At 33.4% G+C, this 20,887-nt stretch overlaps 1 protein-coding gene across 8 annotated transcripts in view; it reads left to right on the top strand.

The window, feature by feature from the left end:
* Positions 1-20,887, top strand: part of DIP2C (disco interacting protein 2 homolog C) — a 581,014-nt gene that overhangs the window by 371,698 nt on the left and 188,429 nt on the right. For all 8 annotated transcript variants that reach the window (XM_031939601.1, XM_012551185.3, XM_023505023.2 and 5 more), the window contains one exon: positions 17,715-17,806. In XM_031939601.1, the coding sequence (XP_031795461.1) occupies positions 17,715-17,806 (92 nt within the window). The remainder of the gene's footprint in view (positions 1-17,714; positions 17,807-20,887) is intronic.

Raw genomic sequence — 20,887 nt, 5'->3', positions numbered from 1 at the left:
GAAAGTCATCCCATTACTTTCCTGTGTCTGCTTAGGAGGGTTGTTTAAAAAAAAAAAGGAAACAAGCAACAACAATTGCTTTTGACTTGTGATAGTCATTTTTCAAAAATATTTCTTATGGGAAAAAAATCCAATCTAGTATTTTTAAAAGTAGCCTTGTATGCGTGTTTTATAGGAAGTCAGAAACTACATCTTTGGCTATTTATGAACAAAGTAATGCTCTCATAGTCATAGGTAGGAGAAGTTGCTACTGGTATAATTTAATAGAAATGTCAACAGGTCAATGATTTCATGTTAATTGCAGATTAGAAATTCTAATAAGGTGAGGGTTTTTTGCCTGATGTATAATTAACAACTCCTACCTAGAGATCAGTATGACTCTACTCAGAATGCTCCCTGACCTCCTTTAACATGAAAACAGAGACAATACAATGGTTTCAATGCCAGACAAGTTCTCTTGCCTCCTGACACACATATTTGGTGATAAGGAAGCTCCTTTTTTATACTAAGCCCTTGTCTAATGAGTGGGGAAAAAATCATTACATATACACCCTCCAGTTTCATGAATGAGGACAGTATATAATATTTTGTTACTGGAATTTATTTGAGAAGCTTTTGTGAATTTTAATAATTTCCTTGGGTCAGTTTAGAATTAAACATTTTTTTTCCTCTCTTGAAAGACTTCCATCAAAAACATAGCTGATTTGAAGTCAAGATGGTCAGTCGTTGTTGGGTGGGCCCAAACTGACAATACCAGACCACATTGAAAAGAGACCTGAAAGCACATTGCTTTTTTTCTGAATTTAACCTTGTGGCAGTGAGTCATGGAACTGAGCTCAGCCAGACCATGTGCTTGAAACACTTGATTTTGTTGTTCTTTTCATTAATATTTGACTGCCTATATAGTATGCCAGGAACTGAATGAAGTGCTTAGCTTTGAGCCATATTCTTTAAGCACTAACAAATTTTAGGTCAAGAATCTGAAAAAGTAAAAAAAGTAAAAAGTAAAAGGGAAAAAGGGAAAGTAAAAGGGAAAAGTAAAAGGGAAAAAGTAAAAGATGTATATTTAGTGGTCTATAAAATGATGAAAAATTCATACAATCCAAGTAGAGAAATTGACAGGGAAGCAAATGGAGGAAGTGAATTTTAATGGGGTATTTGAGGCAGAAGAGAAAAAAAAATCTTATATATTTTTAAAGCTTTTCCTATTTATATGATGTGTAACACATAGAAATAGCATAGCATGGTGTATAGAAGTCCTGGATTTGAATTCAGATTTAGTCACATAATCTTCAGTTAGATATATAGGTGCTCAGTGGACATATCACTACTCCTGTAATCAGGAACTCATCCATTGTAAATTCAAATCCAGCCTCATATCCTTATTAGCTATGTGGCCCTGGACACATCACTTAACCCAGTTTTTCTTAGTTTCCTCATCTGTGAAATGAACTGGAGAAGGAAATGACCAACCACCCCAATATCTTTACCAAGAAAACTGCAAATGGGATCATAAAGAATTGAATTTGAATGAAATACCACAGCAACAATAGTCATTTGATCTCTCTCAGGCACAACTTCTTCAATTATAATGTGTCTAATAGTACCTAATTCACAAGGTTGTCTTGAATACCACATCAGAAAATTTATAGAAAGCACTTTATAAATGTCAATTATTATGAACTTAGAAGAATACCCCTGGGAATGAAGTGAATAAAGAAAGTGAGGTGGGGCAAGAAAGTGAAATGAGACAAGAGGGAGAGGTAAAGGAAGTGTGGTCAAATTAAACTTTTCACACTGAAAACAAATTGTTGGATTTTTCCTTTAGGCCTTAACCCAGAAAAGCTGAGTAAGTCTGTTAGGTCATCACCAAAACTGTGTCTTCCTGTTGAACATATTTGATCATTATCGCTGCATGTGTGTGGTATGGCCTCAGGTTCACAAACTTTGTCATCCTCATGGCCTTTCCTGATGCTATTCTTCTTGTTTCTCTAACAACAAATCACAGGGTTAGGTTATAGGCAAAATATCATTTTCATACAGCTGCTACCTCCAGAGAGGAAATAGGATTTATCTCCTGCTCTTTATAAATAGCACACAACTTTTAGTATTTTTAAAGGATTTTATAACAACTTTATGGCAGAGGGAAAAGCAGAATGGAAAAATAATAATAGTCAATATTTATATAACACTTTGGAGTTTACTAAGAACTTTGATATTATTTGATTTTCATAATAATTCTGAGAAGGTGCTATTATTAAATCCATTTTATATGTGAGCAACTTGAGATGAAGTGATTGACCTGATGTCACATAATTAATGTGTCCAAGGCCGGATTTCAACTCAGGTTTTCTCAACTCAAAACCTTACACTCTGTTGTATAATGGAAAGACATTTAAAGTCATAAAATCTGATTTTCAGTGCTAGTTCTGTAACTTACTGCCTTTGTGACTTTGAACAAGTCACCATACCTTAATTTCATTATCTGTAAAAAAAAAATCTGTGCAGTGTTGAATTAATGGAGTTCTATGGTCCTTTTCACCTCAAAAGATTATGATTTTATGAAATGTAACGAGAGGGACTAATTGGAAAATATCTTAAGCAAAGATTAAGAAAATCTGTTAGCATTAATCCTAGTTTTCCTTGCACATTTATAGGAATCAAGATTTGGCCCTTTCTCAGTTTCTCTTTTCTTTTTCTAATTTATCCTCTACTCTTCTGCATTTTCATATCATTCATCTAGTCTATTGCAAATTTATGATCTGTAGCTGATAAATATTTGGTAATGTTATAGAAATCTTATATTTTCTAGAGTTCTCTTCTCCAACCCACATTAAGCCTCTGACCTGGACTGATTTTGACAAGAGTCATATGACTTCTCTTGGTATTTGGGATTAAAAAAAAAACAACTCATGCTCCCTTAAGACTTCCACTTCATTTGTCTTAGGCCTTTTCTTAGAAAGCCAAGTCTCTGATCCTGAACATTAACGTCCTTTTAACTTTGAGAACTTTCCTAGTTCGACTAATACTATCAGTATTGCAAAATTGGCTTTCCTTCCTCATGGCCTCTGATTTTCATCTGATCTTTCTCCACCCTAGATGCCCTGTGACCTCAGAATCTTTCACACTTTTTATGATTCAGACTACTTGCCCTATGCTCTAAATTAGGGGTCCTCAAACTTTTAAAATAGGGGGCCAGTTCACTGTCCCTCAGACTGTTGGAGGGCCGGACTATAGTAAAAACAAAAACTTTGTTTTGTGGGCCTTTAAATAAAGAAACTTCATAGACTTGGGTGAGGAGGATAAACGTCCTCAGCTGCTGCATCTGGCCCATAGATTTAGAGTCTAAATCTATGACTGTGATTGATCCAATGTTGCTACTACCTGGAAAAAAGTACCTTTTCAGACTATTCTTATTTTCCATTTCAAGTTCTACCCACTGTGATGATCCTTCCAAGTTCTATCCTTCCTCCCCCAGGATCCCATTTCAGGCCTTCTAGGCTTACATATCAAGAGTAAAGGCAATAATCTTAGGTGTAGATATAATCTACCAGTTAATATTAGATTACTCCATAGATCCAATATTCTTATTCTATCCTTTCCTGAGTATCATCATACTGAGTTATGACTCATGTCCCTCTCTTGTTAGTGGATTTTACAAGGGGAAAAAAGAGCATACTTGACTTTCATGAGGTACATAATATCAAACATCTCTTCTCCATTAAGCGCAGGGTTTTCTACCATACTGAATTGGTTTATCAGTTGTTGCTTATTTGAAAACATTAGCTGTTTATGTGAAATGCCTATTTTATGTTTATCTCTTAATTGGTTCATTGATTCAGACATGCTAAACAAAAGGAATTGTACATGGAGGAAATGTCTGGAATGTGAACCATGCCCATCCATCGAGAGAAGCATTGAGCCCATGTAACATCTAGTCACTAAGTAGCCCTCCATATCTACCTTAGATAAAAACAGCTTCTCTGCTTCAGAGACCAGATTTATATCAAGGGAATATTACCATCACTAATAAGCCTAAAGTGAATGTAAGCCCATAAATTATTTGATGACATAATTTCTTTGGGTATTCCAGATTGCTTTATATGAATGTGAAAGTGCAACTGACCACATCTAACTGAAACCTAACAGCTGATAACTTCTGTTCCCAGTTATATGGTTCTTAGCTCATCAAAAAATGTTAAAGAATCAAGAATAACTACTGACCTCATTGCCATATTCATTGTGCACCATGATGATATGATTAAAAGAGATTCATATTGTTGTGTGTGTTACTCAGCAATCATTCAGTGATTGCTGATGCTTATGTTCTTAGCCTAATGATTTATTGACAACTGAAAGCTGCTGTCCTACTTACTGACTTATTATAGATTCAGAATCATAGCTATTGAATGTAATTAATAATTATTAAATCTAATCCACAGCCTATTCTAATAAGTTCTATTCTATTGGGTACTGGGGATTGAAGAGAAAATGGAGATACCCTGCCCTCAAGGATCTCCTAGCTCAGGAAAAAAAAAATTGGATAAGACAAATGCATTTTTGTGAGAGATTTAACGTATTGGAAGAAAGGGTTTTGGAATGGGAAGAAATGAAGGAAGAGGGGACTGGAAAGGATGTGGCATCTGTCTTGAACTTTAAGGAAGGAAAGGCTGCCAGAGGTAGAGTTAGAGGAGGAGACTGTTTTAAGTATGGGGGACAACCCATGGAAAACAAGAAAACTTGGGAAGGACGAGAACAGGATTTGGCAGGAACCACATCAAGTTATGTTTAGGGAAACAGTAGACAGAATATAGTCTGGCTGATTCATTCAAGTATTTATGGCTAGTTACCTCCCCCGTCTTTCTTCAGCTCACAATCTCTGTTCTGAGGAAGCTGCAGGTTTAATTGAGAAGATTAAACTGGAAAGGATTCAGTTAAACATCAAGGTGAAGGTATAGGGTATATTCATTTGAATTGAGTAAGCATAGTTTTGTCAAAACTTTTCTGAGGCTTAGTTTCTCTGTCTCTATGTGTCTCTCTCTCTATCACACACACACATGCACACACACACACACACATCCACCCACCTCTGGTGTTTTCTTTTTTTAAAATTTTCATTTAACAAGTCAAATAAAACAAGATTACTTTGTATCAAATACCATGACACCATGCCTGGAAAAAAAATTAAAAACAAAAAAAGAAAGATGGTCCCTACTTTTGAGGAGTTTACATTTTCTTGGGGGAAAGATAATACATAAAAGGAAATTGAAAAGGAGAGGGAAGAAAGACAAAGGTACTTGTACAGGAGCATAGTAGAAAAAATCATGGCAGCAGATTAAAGGGAGAGAATTAGTGGTATAGAATACTTCTGACATGAGAAACTGAGGAGGTAGGAATGTCCAGAGTGAAACATTAGATAATATCTAATGTTATTAGATAATAACAAAGATCTCATATAAAAGCCCCATCTTTACAGTCATGTTCAATTCTCTGGGATTTAATTGGTGGTTTTTTTTTTTTTTTTTTTTTTTTTTTTTTTTTGGTAAGGAGTGGATTGCCATTTCCTTCCCCAATTCATTTGACAGATAAGAAAACTGAGGCAAACAGAGTTAAGTGCTTTGCCCAAGGTCACACAGCTAGTAAGTGTCTGAGGTCAGATTTAAATTCAGGAAAATTAATCTTCCTGATTCTAGATCCAGTATTCTATCCACTGAGTCACCTAACAGATGACCATTTTCTTTTTTTTTCTCTTCCCACACCTGTAGATTCATACCTAATTTGCTTTGCATTTGTGCTGAGTCCTCCTGGCATTGTTTGTTTTATTTATTTCCTCCCCTACCTTGGATTCTTGCTTAATATTTTTGGTTAAGATTTTCTCACAGTTGAAATAACTTTTCTTCACCTTATTCTTCTGTAAGTGTTCTAGTTTTCTTTTTTTTTCTTTTTAATAATAATAGTTTTTTATTTTCAAAATGCATGCACAATTTTCAACATTTATCCTTGCAAATCTGGTTTTCTTTTATGTTTGTAACTCAGCTAAGATCTACCAGCTTTATTTCGTTTGTTCTCTTCACCATTGCCCCCAAATATCTGTTTCAGTAATCTAAGGACGGGATCAGTTAAATTGTACTTTGTATTTACTCTTCCTGTAGGTCTTCATAACTGTTCTCTTGCAGCACAATTTAGTGGTTCTTTCCTTAATTAAAATAGAGATAAGGCTTTGTGTCTGATATCTAACAAAAATCTAAATGTTTATATTGCCTCTAATATTAATTTCTTTTCCAAAAAAGTCACGGCAGCAGTTTATTGATTTTCATTTTAAAACATAGATTTTCTTTGTTAATGGTATGGTCAGCATACTAAGAGACACCCTATCTTTTAGAGCTAAGCCCAGAAAGAATGCTATACTCTGAACTTGGCAGAAAAACCATCCTTTATGTTTATCCTTTGAGTAAAATTAGCCATAGCAAAATTCCAGAACTGGTGTGTGTGTGTGTGTGTGTGTATGTGTGTGTGTGTGTATATATATATATATATATATATATATATATATATATATATATATACCTGCTATATGTCCTATTCTAATCATTTAGCCCTGCCAAGAATGAAACTTGTCACATTGTTGCTGTTACCCCTCATTGTCAGGGTTTACTGTTTAGCCATTTGTAAAAGTATTGAGATTTAGCCACATTAAAGCAGGTTCTCCCACTAGGGATGGAGCTCTGGCATATGTGTCTTTGCTTGCAAGCCTTTTCCTTCACTATCCATTGCTGATGATTCAGAGAAATGAATGATATAGCCAGAAGAAGCCTATTTAAGACTTGCATGTATTAATGTGAAGTGAATTAAGCAGAAGTAGGATCTTATTTTCACAGTGACCATAATCATGTAAATAAAAAAAAATAGAGGAACTTTATCTAATATTAATTTTACTCATTAAAGGTTTAATTTACTTAAAAAGCATGTAGCCTTACCAACTCTGATTTGTTTCCTTCTTATTGTGTATTCAACTGATAATTAAGTATTTTGATATTCTTTCATAAATTTGATGGATGTTTGCCTTGATATATATTTTCATTATTTAAATAGGGGTTGATAATAGATTTCTCTAGAAAGATATGTAACCTTACTAGGTTAATCTTCATATTTGCAACATATATCAATATTACAATTTTAAGTTGGCAGATATGTCAGTGTCTGAATAGGTATCCCAATTTAGCCTTTTACATTGATTTGAATAATTTTGTCAACCAATTTGAAAGTATTGTGAATCAGTTTTGAGAGACATGAAGGAGAGAAAACAGTTTAGAGTTTATATCTGTGCTGTATTTAATTTCTGCTGCCTAAATCACTGGAACTGGACATTCTTTAATGAGAAATATTCATTTTTCAGTAAAAACAGAGTTTGTAATGAGGTATTATGGGGAAATTGTCAGATTGAGGCCAAGAGACCTGGTTTCTGGCACTAGCTTTTTGACTAGGTTTTATCAGGTAAGAAATGTCCCTTTATGCACTCTGGCCTCATGTTCCTGCCTATTTCCATTTCCTCAACTACACTGCCCCATCTCCCATCTCTATACATTGTCACTGTTTGTTGTCCAGGTCTGAAATGTTTTGCCACCTCATCTCTATTTCTTGGTTTCTCTTGCTTCCTTCAAGTCTCAGATCAAAACCCATTTTCTCTAGGATGATTTTCCCAGTTCTCCCTTTTTCTTACTTTAGTGCCTTCCTGTTTCAGATTACTTTTCATCTACTCTGTAAATATTTATGTACCTATTTATTTACATGTTTTCTCCCCCCCCCATTTAAATGCATGCTCCTTAATAGTAGAGGTTACTTTTGCTTTTCTTTGTACCCCCAGAGTTTAGCACAATGCCTGTTAGTTCGTGCTTAATAAATAATTGTTGATAGAATTGGACTAGGTTTTTCAGTACTCAGGATCTCTGTGCTTTTAATGAAAAACAGGAGTATCATGAGAACTCATTTTCACATGTAAGGGTACTGTATTCTGTCAGTCTGAATATATATGTGCTATTTTTGAATGAAATAATTTCCCATAGTATAAAATAGCAACAGAATATATGTTAAAACTCAATTGACTTGTTTCATTCATAAGAAATAAATTTTTATTTCCAAAAATAGTTTTTACAAAGCAAGAGAAACAATCTATAAAAATTCTTCATTCAGTACAAGTAATGCAGATAATAAATTATTTGTAACTAGTTAACTGGAGCAGACAAATATTTTCAGCTACGTTTATTATGCTCTTTGGTTTGTGGGTGGAGAATAAGTGGGTGTTTATAGAAGGTTTTTTTCCCCCTCCTTGCCTGACACAGCAAAGTCTACTGTTTGATTGGTTGTTGTCAAGGAAACCAACTTGCTAAGCAAAGCCCAAATGTCTCATGTCTCTCCATGTGGTATTTTTGGGCTCATCTCTTTTTTTTCTCCCTCTAAGCTTTGTTCATGTGCCATTTGCAGCCTTTTAATTGGAGGTGGGTAAGAACAATCAAGGCAGTTTCTTCATTTGCCTGCCAAAAGCAGATGAACAGAAGGAAACAGTTGCTATTGAATATTAGACTTATGAGGGAACAAAAGACATGACCGAACTTTACAATCTCTAGAGGACTAAGTGAGCAAGAGGTCTCATTGCCAGTGTTCCATTCATGAAGACCTTACTGATAGTTACAGATTTGGTACAATGACTGAGTTGTAGGAGAACATGATTGCTGGTGGGTCTATTTTTTTTATAACCTCCTTTGGATATGGATATTACATGTTTTAAAAAAATAATCACCATAAAGATAGATTTCATCCTTTCCTGTACATAAGGCATAAGAGGATGTGTAGGTGGGTTGCAGTATGCACTAGTGGAAGAAATACTGAAGCTCAGTGGACCTGCTGAAGTTTTGTGCTTAAAGATAGATGGTTTTCCCAGCTGCAGAGAAAGAAACCTCAACCTGGAAAATTCTACCCTGGAGCTAAGAAGATATAATTGTTGCTTCTTAGCTTTCAATGGTTCTAGTACTTACCTCTGTACCATTAAAGGGGTTATGGTATAGAATCAAGTCAGAGGCAGTTAGCTGTCTTGAAGAATTTCCTTGACCACAAGTATGACACTTAGAATCCCTGAGATCTTAGAACTTTGTTAGTCCAAACTCTACCTAGAGAACTACCTCTTTGTAATTAATCGTTGCTCTTTCTGGCTCCTGAGGAAATTCATGGTAAATCTAAACTCTGCTGTACATGAAAGCCTTTTAGACATTGGAAAAAGATATTTTATCCTTCCCCCACTCCCACCCCAACTCAATCTTCTGTCAGGTTAAATATCTCTACTTCAAGACTGTATCTTACTTAGCAGAATTAAAGCTGTGTCATAAAGTAAATGACCCCAGCAATAATTGATCCAGATCCCATACTCAGCTGTTTAGTGACCTGGGCACCCTGTAAATTTTGTATGTGTGTGTTCTTGAAAAGGATCCAACATCATGGCAGGAAGTACAAGAAAACTTGCAAAGCAGTATCTGCCTCCAAGTCACTTAACTTTTTAGCTGGAAAATGGGATGATATAAGTTACATTTATCACCACAGTTTTGGTATGTGGTTCAACTAAAATGATGTTTATAAAGTGTTCCACAAACTTGAAAATGCTCTACAAATTTCAGTTCTTCTTATTAATCTCATGATAATAGCTAGCATTTAATAATAGTGTTTTAATGTATTGAATAAACTTCACATATGTTATATGATTTTTATCCCCACAACAATCTTGGGAAACAAGTTCTATTGTTATTCTCATTTTGTAGATGAGGAAACTGAAGCTGAGATAAGTTAAGGGACTTTACCAAGGTCATAGAATTCTTAAAGTACCTGAGTTGGGAGTTGAACCTAGGTTTTCCTGACTCCAGAGCTGCCTCATATTACCACCTCAGGCCAGAGGATATTTTAAGCAGTCTTTTTGCTGAGCTACTTTTTTAGTAGTGAATTTATTGATAAAGTAGTAATAGTATAGTCAATGTTTTTGAAACATAATGTGACCATACACATTGATGATAGACAGATCATCTGGATGCTTTAATGGTGTTCATATGTTTGAGAACCTTTCAAAAATGATTCTCTAGTGTATTCTAGAAATTCCTGAAATTGTGGAAAACAGAAGGGAAAGAAGCCATAATTGTTCTCCCTACTTTTTCTTTAGTTAGCATTGTACGTTTCTGAAAGTTTGCAACTGCCTTTTTCATCACTAGGTGGCAGAGTACTGTTGTCAAGGTGAAGTGCTCCTTAAGGGGCTTTGTTTTCTTAAACCAGCTGAAAATTGACATATGAGTTTGTTTACCCTTGTAAAAAGTAATGTGCATATTCTCCTCTCCTCTCCAGTTACTCCTGAGTGTGAAATGGGTCAAAAAAAAAACTGTCACATTTTCGAAAATAAAATGCTATTTTTCTTAGTATGTACCATATATAGAACTACACTATATTATACAGATGTGTCAAGAATATATAGTTTTATCATTCTTATAACACATTTCACTAAGGTAGATCAAAATCCATCTATAACTAAGGAAGAAGTAATCTGAATGACTGAAAAAAATTTGTTAAGTGTTTGCTAAGTGCTGAGTATCTTAGATACAAATACAGGTTAAAAAAAAAAAGATAGTCCCCACTTTCAAAATTTTACATTTTAATGGGAGAAGTCAACTCATAAAAAGGAACTAAAATATAAGCTCATCTTATGGCTTGGTTCTGGTTAAGATAAGGCAAGAGCCTCCATATCAATTTGAATTGGGGAGGAGTTGGTGAGAGGGAAAGAAAGTATGAGAAAAATAGAGTACAGATGGTATGGTTCTAAAATCACCTGGAAATTAAGTTCTAGGTAAGATAAGGGAAAAGCTCATCTGTCAGAAAACATGGACTTAAAAAGTTATTTTTCTAAAGTTTAGAGAAATTAAGAAACTTGTCCATCAACATCAAATTAATTAATACTAGAACCTGGGAGTCAGATCTCCCTGACTCCAAATAAAGCCAACTTTCTAACCACACTGTGCTGTTTTCATAAAAGGTTTACGATAAGTTTATCTGATCAGATGCTAAATTAGAATGGCATTATATAAGAATGGCATGAAATGGTATTTTGCTTAATTCTCATCCATTCTTCAATAAATGTTTTGTTAAGTTTTCATTTCATTTAATTACTGTAGCTTGAGGGGTCATTAGTATCAGAAGCACTTAGGATAGTACCTAGTATACAGTGAGTTCTTAAACACTTGTTGATTTAACTCTGCATGAAAAAAGATGGCAAAATAATGAACTGTTCCAAATTGAATGAGAAGAACTAGGAGAATATTATACATAGTAACAGCAACATTGTTGCATTGATCGACTACTACTACTCTTCTTGGCAAGACAATGCCAAAGGACTCATGATGGAAAGTGCTATAGGCATTCAGAGAAAGAATTGATGGTAGTCTGAATGCAAATTGAAGAATACATTTTCTCTTTCTTTTTTTTTTTTGTGTGTTTTTTCCCTTTTATTGTTTCTTCTTTTACAACATGACTTAAATGTAAATGTTTTATGTGATTACATATATAACATCTATGTCAAATTGCTTACCATTTTAGAGGAGGAGGGGAAGAGAATTTGGAGCTCAATTTTTTAAAAATCAGTGTTAAATTGTTTTACATGTAATTAGGAAAAATAAAATATTGTTTTAAAAATTAAATGAAGCAGGGAAAATGGTAAAGTAGTTTTCGTTGGTGTTTTGCAAGTATATATACAGGAATATTATAAGGTAAGATGGAAAAGTTTAATATTTTTGAAGTTCATTCTTCAAGAAAAATTAGGTATGGAGCAGATAGGAAGTAGACCTCTTTTGAAGAGTTCCATGGGTTTTCTTTTTGACTCTATGTTATTTGACATTTTTATATTAAATTTGGGTGAGATATAGACAACATGTTGACCAAATTTTCAGATGAAGCAAATATGGGAGGAATATTAGAAGACAGAACAAGGATCCAAAATTATTTTATTGAACCAGAGCAGATACTAGATTTCTCCTATTTGTGAGAAATTAGGAGCTGGATGTAGTGGATGAAGTTATATTTCAAAAATTAGAGTTTTGTAACCTAGGAAAACAGTAAGTTCTCACTTATCTGAGCTTTCTAAAGAGGACGGATGAAATCCATTCTAACTTAGAAGTATTGCGATTTGGAGGAGAAGGAAAACCCTATTTTCAAAAAAAAATGTCATATTTATGCTATAGTTTTTAGTAACTGTGGCTTTTAATTTTTTTCATATTTATTTTCATTTCAGTGAAGATTAAATTAACTGGTATCTACTTCAAACATTTAAAGACAAGTCACTGATCATTTCTAAGCCTCTTTTCTCTGTTGATCTAAAGCTATACAATTTTAATAGTTCCTGATTTAATGATTCTATGATATTTATCACAGTTATGCATTTTGTTCTCCATTAAGATTCTTTTAGTTGTGCTTTACTGATATGTTTCTTTGATAAAAAAAACTCAGTTTTTCTTTTTCTAGACACACACACACGTACACACACAAATTCCTTTTAAAACTTAGTCCAATTTTTTCTTTTTTTTCTTTTTCTTTTTTTCTTTTTTTTACATTTTCTCCTTTCTCATCCTTATTGGGGAAACTAGTGGAAAGAGTCTTTATATTGAGCTTTCATCATATCTATGTACATGAGAATGTTGTCTTGTGCTGTTTAGCAAAGGAATTATTATATCCTGGAAGCTTTTAAACTTAGAGATGGCTTGTTATTGAGCAATATCCACTTAATGAACAACTGATATTCTGTGCTTCTCATTTATTGACAATCCCATTAATAGAATACTCCATTCTGCTGTAGTCGAGAGCCCCCTCTGGAAGAAAGATCCCTTAATGTATCTGTATATTGGACAAAAATAAGATAAATTCCATCATGAATCAGAATTTTGTTTTGTTTTTTTAACATTGGCAAAAACAGATGATAAAACTCAAGAATATAGGCATTGTAGCTTGCATTTATTCAGACTTGGGGAAAGAGAGTTATTCAAACTGGAGAACTACCCCCAGTGAAAGCTAGATATTGAAAATGATGCATAATGGTTTGTCTTGAAGAGTCCTTGAATTATCTCCATTGATCCTTTCTACAATTCAGCAAAGTTTCTGCTATTATTAGCATTTTTAAAATGGGGGAATTGAGGCATAGAGAACTTAAGTGACTTGCTCAGGGTTATATAGCCAACAAGTGTCTCAGGTAAGATTGAAACTCAGGTCTTCTGACTTCAAGGTCCAACACACTATCCATCATGCCACCTGACTGTGCCTATCAGTCATAGTAGTCAGAATATGACTGAATACAGCTCCCTGGACTTACTTAACTAGAAATAAGTACTTCTCAAGAAAAGAGGTATTACTTATTTGAATACCAGAGGGAATAAGGGAGAATTTGTGTGATTAGTTGGACTGAGCAGCTAATAAAAAATAATACTTAGTATTGATAAAGTGGCAAAAATTGTTGAAGTTGTAGTGTCCATAATTTAACTGCCATCTTCTTTTCTAGCCTCTTTTACTACATTAAGCCTCTAGATTATCTGTATGCCAGTAAGATTGTTAAAAAGTACCCAGAAGGTTTGTTTTCAATTACATTAAAAATCTCCCCTGTGATTTTGTTTGTTCTATTAATATTTTAGCAAATTATCTTTATAGGTCGTGCAGAGGTAAACATTGGTACAATTTATGCTTGAATAATAGATTAATGGGGTCTGAATTAATTAGCTTTTCCCTTCACACTGATCTCAGAGTATAAGGCTTCCCCTTTCCTCACCATGGCTTATAAGGACAAGGGAAATTTCGTAGCAGAATAAAAGAAACTTAACTTATTTTCTTCCTGAAAAAAAAATCATCAGAAGTAATTATTAGCATTTGTGAATTATACTTAATTTCACTTTTAATATTTTAAAGGAAAATATTGCAAACATAAACATTTTTCATTGGGCCATACTGACCTTCAATTAAAGGGAATATTGGAAATTAAAAATCTTGTGTTACCAAAGAGAGGTTTGTGAGATGTCAATAAATAGATGTAAATCATTTGTAATTGGCAAATTATCCATATATGATTGTTTTTAAATTAATCATGTAGTATATTGAATTTATATGCTAAAGTTAGTTCATTCATTCCTCAGCTGATGAGCTCCCTTTAGATTCTTATTCTTTGATTTATTTTTTTATTCTTTTTAATTTTACTTTTAGGATTAGAACTTTGCTTCTGACTATTCCTTCTTGGATATTACCTTCTTTCTTAAATGCATCCCTCCCTCCAATGCAGCTTATTTTCCTGTTGAGTTCTATGTATTTCTCTCTCAAAGTCATATGTTTGTGTATGTAGCTGTCCTTTGTTTCAGATGGGTGATACCTGGATCCACTAACCTGTCCTCTAAGTTTTTGTTTATTCTTATTCTCATGAACTCCAAAGAAGAGAAATACTAAATTCTGCCCTCATCTTTTTTCTTTTCTATACAGTGTATTCTTTTTGCCCTCTAATTTCTTTACCCTGTTCAAAGCCTCAGATTAGAACCAAACTATTCTTTGGATCTTTGTTTCTCTTATTTTTCTTATTTCATTCCTTCAGGACATTAAAATTCTAAAGGAACATTTGTTTCTTTTCTCCTTGGTAGAATGAGTACAGTGCATCCTCATGCTATCCCTTTCAATGAACTCAAATAAATTTACTTTTTTAGTTTCTTTTGACTCTTTTTTTTTTAATTGGAAAGTTTCTATTCAGCCCTGGCCTTTTCATAGGAAATGCTTTAAAGGCCCATTTCCCCCTCTAGGATAACACTCAGTTTTGCAGCTTTGTCTTCTTTGAGTTACAAAATATTATATTCAAAGATTTGTCACATGTAATAGACACTGACTCTTCCTGAGTGATCCTCCTTCCTTTTATATGTTTGTAGCACTTTTATTTTGATGATGAAATTAGGGATTTTTCTTATGATTCTCCTGGGACTTTACCTTTTTTTTTTCACCCTCAGGAGATGACAGACCAAATTGAAACTAACAAGTATCTGTAAAAGAGAGGAGACTTGATTTGATGACCTTTAAAGTCCATTCCAGCTCAAAATCTGTGACCTTCTTAAGCTTCTTCTTTATAGAGAGGCAGGCACGATAAAACTGAATTAATACCACTATCATCATATTGAAGAATATTCCCTTAATTGTCCAATGAATACTACATCTTTGCCTGTTTGAATCAGCAACTTAACTCAGTTCTCATTTCATTGTCCCTCTTGAAAATGGAATCGTGCCAAAATGATATTTTTTTCCTCTTCAATCTTTTTTGTAAGATAGCTTTTGTATGTGATTATGATAATGTAGACCCCAACATTCTGCTTTTAATAAGTCGAAATTTCAGCAAAGCCTAATGAGTAGTACTTTTCAATAGTCGGGTTTCGATTGTAATAAAAATGCTAGTTCTGTAGTAGTATGCATTAAACTAGATCCAAAAGCACTTCTCAGTAGCCAAAGTTTTTTCTTTTGTTTTGTTTCTTGTTAGAATGAGATTTTAGACTATAATCACATTCTGAATTACTCCTAATGGGATAATGACTTTTATTTTGGAGAAAAGAGATGAATATTAACATACCACAGAGTTTCCTTATAGATGGCTAGAATTAGAATTAGCTTTGTTTAATTCATCAATAGACAATTGCTAGGAGTTGGGAGGAAGCAGATTTCTGCTAATAAAGTCACTGCCATTTCTGTACATTTTGTACCTGAGAAGATACCATTTGCTTTGAGAAGAAACTATTTCTTTATTATAAATTCCTTAAGTTCTAACCATACCTCTCAGTAGTAGTTTCAGAGGATAAGAAAGAATATGTAATCCCAGAAACTTTTTTTTTAAATTTAGAGATAAGAACACAAAAAGATTGACAAAAACTGTGTTTGTATTATCAGGATAAAGAAACAGGTTAAATTACATTTAGTTTTGTGGCATATTATTATTATTATTATTATTATTATTATTATTAACATAATCATCAACTAAATCTTAGAATTAATTTTTTACCAAAGTCTTACATAGGCTCTCATCATTACTATGAAAAATTGTAAAGAGATTTTTATGTATTTTCTGGCAATTATACAAATCAATCAATTGATTTACGAGTATCTATTAAATACATAAAATGTGTAAGGTCACTTACAAAACTGTTCGAAAGCTTTGCAATCATTAATAGGAGTGGCATTAACTTTAAATGGCCTGGATATTTATGTAATTAGTATGAATTAATCATTTTACTTGCAGACTTAACTCTCTATGTGTCAGGGTAAAATTAGACTTAAAATCAAGTAAGTTTCCAATCATTGTGACTACCTTAATGCCATAAATAATTGTACTAATTCTTCCGAGTCTCCTACTTCTTCATTTTTTTTTTTTTTTTTTTTTTGCCTTTAATGCCACGCTTGGCCATTATGATTATACAGCATTCATTTTTGGTTCTTGATGCATTGTTTTGTCATTTTGTGTGTATGTATGTACATATTTATATGTACACACATATACATATATACAATATAAATCTATACATACAATATATATTACATACATACATATATATATATATATTTAAATTCTGCTTACTCTCCTTTGTATAAGTTCATATGAATCTTCCCATGCTTCCCTAGGTTATTCTTTATATTCATAGTTACTTATGACAATAATAGATCATATTCATGTAGTGCAATTTGTTTAGCCATTTTCTAATTGATGGGCATGTGCTTGGTTTCTATTTCTTATCTTTGCTAATATAAAAGTGTTTATCTAAATATTTTGATGTCTGTTGTAGTCTTCTTTCTTACTTTGAAGTCATTGAGGTGTAAGACCAGCAATGAGATCTGTGGATCAAAGAACATGGATATAAACAGTTTAATAATTTGAGGATAAAATTCCAGATTGTTTTGCAGAATGTTTGGCCACATTTACAATTCCATCAGCAGTGTCTTAGTATGACTTTCTCTCTACAATGCCACCAAATATAGACTGTTCCCATCCTTTTTACTTTTATGGCATTTTTGGTTTTGAGGCAAAACCACAGTTGCTTTGATTTGAATATCTCTGGTTAATGATTTGGAGCAGTTTTTCATGTATTGATTACTAGTCTGTGATTCTTTTTTCCCGCCAACTTAATAGTATCTTTATTTTTCCCAATTTCATGTAAAGTGTTATTTGTCTTTTGAGTACTGTTTGATGATACCTTTTTCCCACTGGTCTCTTGAAGAATGGTTTAGGGTCTTCTATATTTTTCTTACTCCTTTGAATATACTGACTAATTTCTAATATTGATTTGTTTCTCTATGATTTTTTAAAAGAAAATTACTAACAAAAATTCATTTTTAAAAGGCTCATATTTCTCCTGCTCATTCTTTTCACATTAAGTATATTAGGACAATTGAGGATTAATTAACTATTTTGTGAGAGATTATCCATGATTTCCAGTGAATTGCCTTTTCTCTGTTTTTCACTCTGATCTCTGTTCTTTGACAGTTTACTATTGGGTAGTTTGAAAAAAGAACAGTTCTTTTAAATCCATGCATTTAAACTTTCCCTGCAAACTTTATATGCATAGATTTAACTGGAAAGTGTACATTCTTGATGAAACATGAAGCAGTCCAATAACTTTTGGCTTTGTCATTTTTGTTGACAGGCAAACTGTGGACAAGAAGTATGAAAGTTGCTTACAACATTCTACATAAATTAGGTACAAAGCAAGAGCCTATGGTGCGGCCTGGGGACAGGGTAAGCATTACATTATGGGATCTGTAAATTATCTGTGTTAGATGGAAGTCTTATTAAATACCCAACAATTATTGAAATCCCAGAATTCCTCCCTTCTTAGGTGCAGTATACACTTTCATGGCCTCACCCAGAATGTAGAATAGATAAATTTCCTATCTAAACCTGGCATTGTGTATCAGTACTAGTTATAGAGGCAAATGTGTTTTGCCACAAACAGTTGCTTTTCCTTCTTCATCACTAAAGTTCTATGTGGGAATGCCTTAAAATCATAAAGCAATTTATATTTTACAAAGCCCTTTCACATATGTTAGCTTATTTGATCCTCCTAACTACCTTGCTGGGTAAATGAAAATGATACTTTTCATTCGACTATCCAGGATGAAAAAAATGGAAAGATAAAAAAAAATTATTTGCCTAAAAGTATACAGTAAGGGGGAATTAATAATGGTACTGGAATCTGAACTTAGGTCATTCATACCATTCTACAGAAGCTCTTAATTTAGTAATCATATCATGGGAAGAGTATAATTGTCACAGGGTCACGCTATCAGGAGAAGGAAGCTTGGCCAAAGACTACTTGTCTGTAGGTTAATATATACATTCATACACACACATACACACACACACACAGACACACACACACACACACACACACACACAATTTGAGGACCCAAATCCCTTGATCCTCATCCCTTTTTGAAACAAAAATAGGCAATGAAGGATAATTGACCTTCTTTCTCCTTCCAGAGCCCCATAAACCAAGAGGTCCAAACATTGATTTATTTGCACTTTAGGGAAGGTAATAGTTTGGACCAGTTGATCTCTTGAAATAATTTCTCACTCTAGTGTCCTTAGATGGACTATGGATCCTTCTAATTTGAGAATAATTAAGTTTGAAATCTAGCTCTGGAATGTCAATGTAAAGTATGTACATTTATGGAATATTTCATCAAATTGACTGAAGCTGGGAATGCAGATATTGAAATACAATGAGAACATGGTCATAGTATGGTGGTTTTCAAATGTGTTTGTTTGAAATTTGGCATCCAGATACTGGGAGTTCCTGGAGAATATTAATTGCAGACTAAGTTGGCATGTATTGAACTGAGATGTGGGTAGGGGTTTGGAGAGCAGAAAATTAAGTGACAATAAAATGTGGAGAGAAATATGGGTTGGATTTTTTTTTTTAATGTTTGTTTAGGGTTTTTTTTTCACCCATAGAAAAACTGTTCACGTGACTAGCATCTGGCACTTGTGTGTGACTGCTTCTTAAATAAGCACTCCCAATTAGAATACTCATTTGGTAGAAGCCTGATCTTGTAACAAACTGGATTCTCCCTCTTCATGAAAAATCTTGTCAGTTTTTCCAAAAATGAAGATTTTTCCCCTTCAGGATAATGAGCGTTCAGGAGTTGACTTTTATAAATCGTATTTTTATGGATGACATTTTTTGTCTTTTCTCTTTTCTCTTTCTTTCTTTTTTTTGTTAGGGAATTGACATTGGGCTTTAAAAGGAACATTACAGATGACCACTGAAGTGGCTGACAATTCCAAAAGTCTCTGATTTGATGCTTATAGCCCAGGGCTATAGTCATATAACTGACAAAATAGCTTTAAAAGATATTGCTTTTTCTCCCAAGGTAGTATTTCCAGTTAGGAAGTATTTTAGTGCGAGTGGACATTCATACTAACTAAAATACTAGTTAATTCTCATCTATAAATATATTTAGCTGCCTTGCTCATTCTTTCTCAAGGACACATCAGGAAATCTTGGTAAACTAGAATAATTGGGGCCCAAACATATCTATATTCCTTTATTCTCCACAATTTGCTGCAAGTTGTCAGAGGTAAATTAGAGAGGACTTGGAATTTTGGGTCAAAGAGATCATCCTTCAAATCCAGAGCTTTAATTCTGAATTGAAATTCAATTGCTGCTTAAGCATCTCTATTCACTTTATCATTCACTTTACTCCAGCTTATTTTTGATATATTAACTTTAACAAAGCATTCTCATTTGCTTAATCTAAGCATAGTTGTTAATGAAGGTACTTGTGAACTAAGCAGTATGTAGGATCTTTAGTCCAGATACTTTTTCAGGAACTCCTGATTACATGTCACCAACTAACAGACCAAAAACCAAACCAAAACAAAAAACAACTTGAGAATCAGGTGTCTGCTCTCCTTTATACTCTAATGTGTCTTTTCTTGAAAATGTGCTTGCTTTGAGCAGTCTCATCAGTGAATCCAAGGGCAAATGCATATTTAATAAAATAACAAGGAAATATAGATTTGATTAAAAGGAGGAATGAGATGTGAATTCCTGATGCTGCAATTTCATAAAAATTGGATGTCTACTCATTTCTCTAAATGTCTTAGATTACTACTCTGCGCTCACCATGAGTTCTGCTATTAACACAGGGTTTGTTAGTGATTTAGACAGAAATTGGAATCTTAAAGAGAATGAGATGTAGAATTCCTTTCTCTAAGAAAAATTGCAGTTTTGATTTTAAATAAGACAGCCAGAGTTACAACATAGACATCTATGTTTAGAGTGGCAAAAGATGATGCTTTATGTTGTATGAATACCCAATATACAAAGGCTTTATGAGAACATCCTATCAAGCCACTTGGAGGCCATGCTAAAGTGCTATTCTGTTCGAAGCTTCTAAGTAGCTTAAATGTTAGCATTTTAAAAAATAAGAAAAGCTACTTCACAATCATAGTTTCTAACCTTTTTGAACAATATAAAAACATAAGTCATTTTTGAGTTGATCCTTTTTAAGGGTATTAGATCATCTTCTATGATGTCCTTTTAAAAATCCAAGATGTTAACATCCCTTCCCCCAACCAGCACATTGTCCCTGAAAAGATTATAATACAAACACTATCATCCACATTTTATAAATGAAGAAATTGATACTCAGGAGAGATTAGATGACTATTTGCCCATGAGTGCTAGTGTCAAATAATATACTTGAAGTCACATATCCTTACCATAAATTTGTGTGTGTATATACATACATATATATATATATATATATATATATATATATATATGTATGTATATACACACATATTTTA

Source organism: Sarcophilus harrisii, chromosome 5 (genome assembly GCF_902635505.1).
Source record: "Sarcophilus harrisii chromosome 5, mSarHar1.11, whole genome shotgun sequence".
Classification (NCBI taxonomy): Eukaryota; Metazoa; Chordata; class Mammalia; order Dasyuromorphia; family Dasyuridae; genus Sarcophilus; species Sarcophilus harrisii.
The sequence above is the reverse complement of the archived record's forward strand: the minus strand, read 5'-3'. Positions and strand labels throughout refer to the sequence as shown.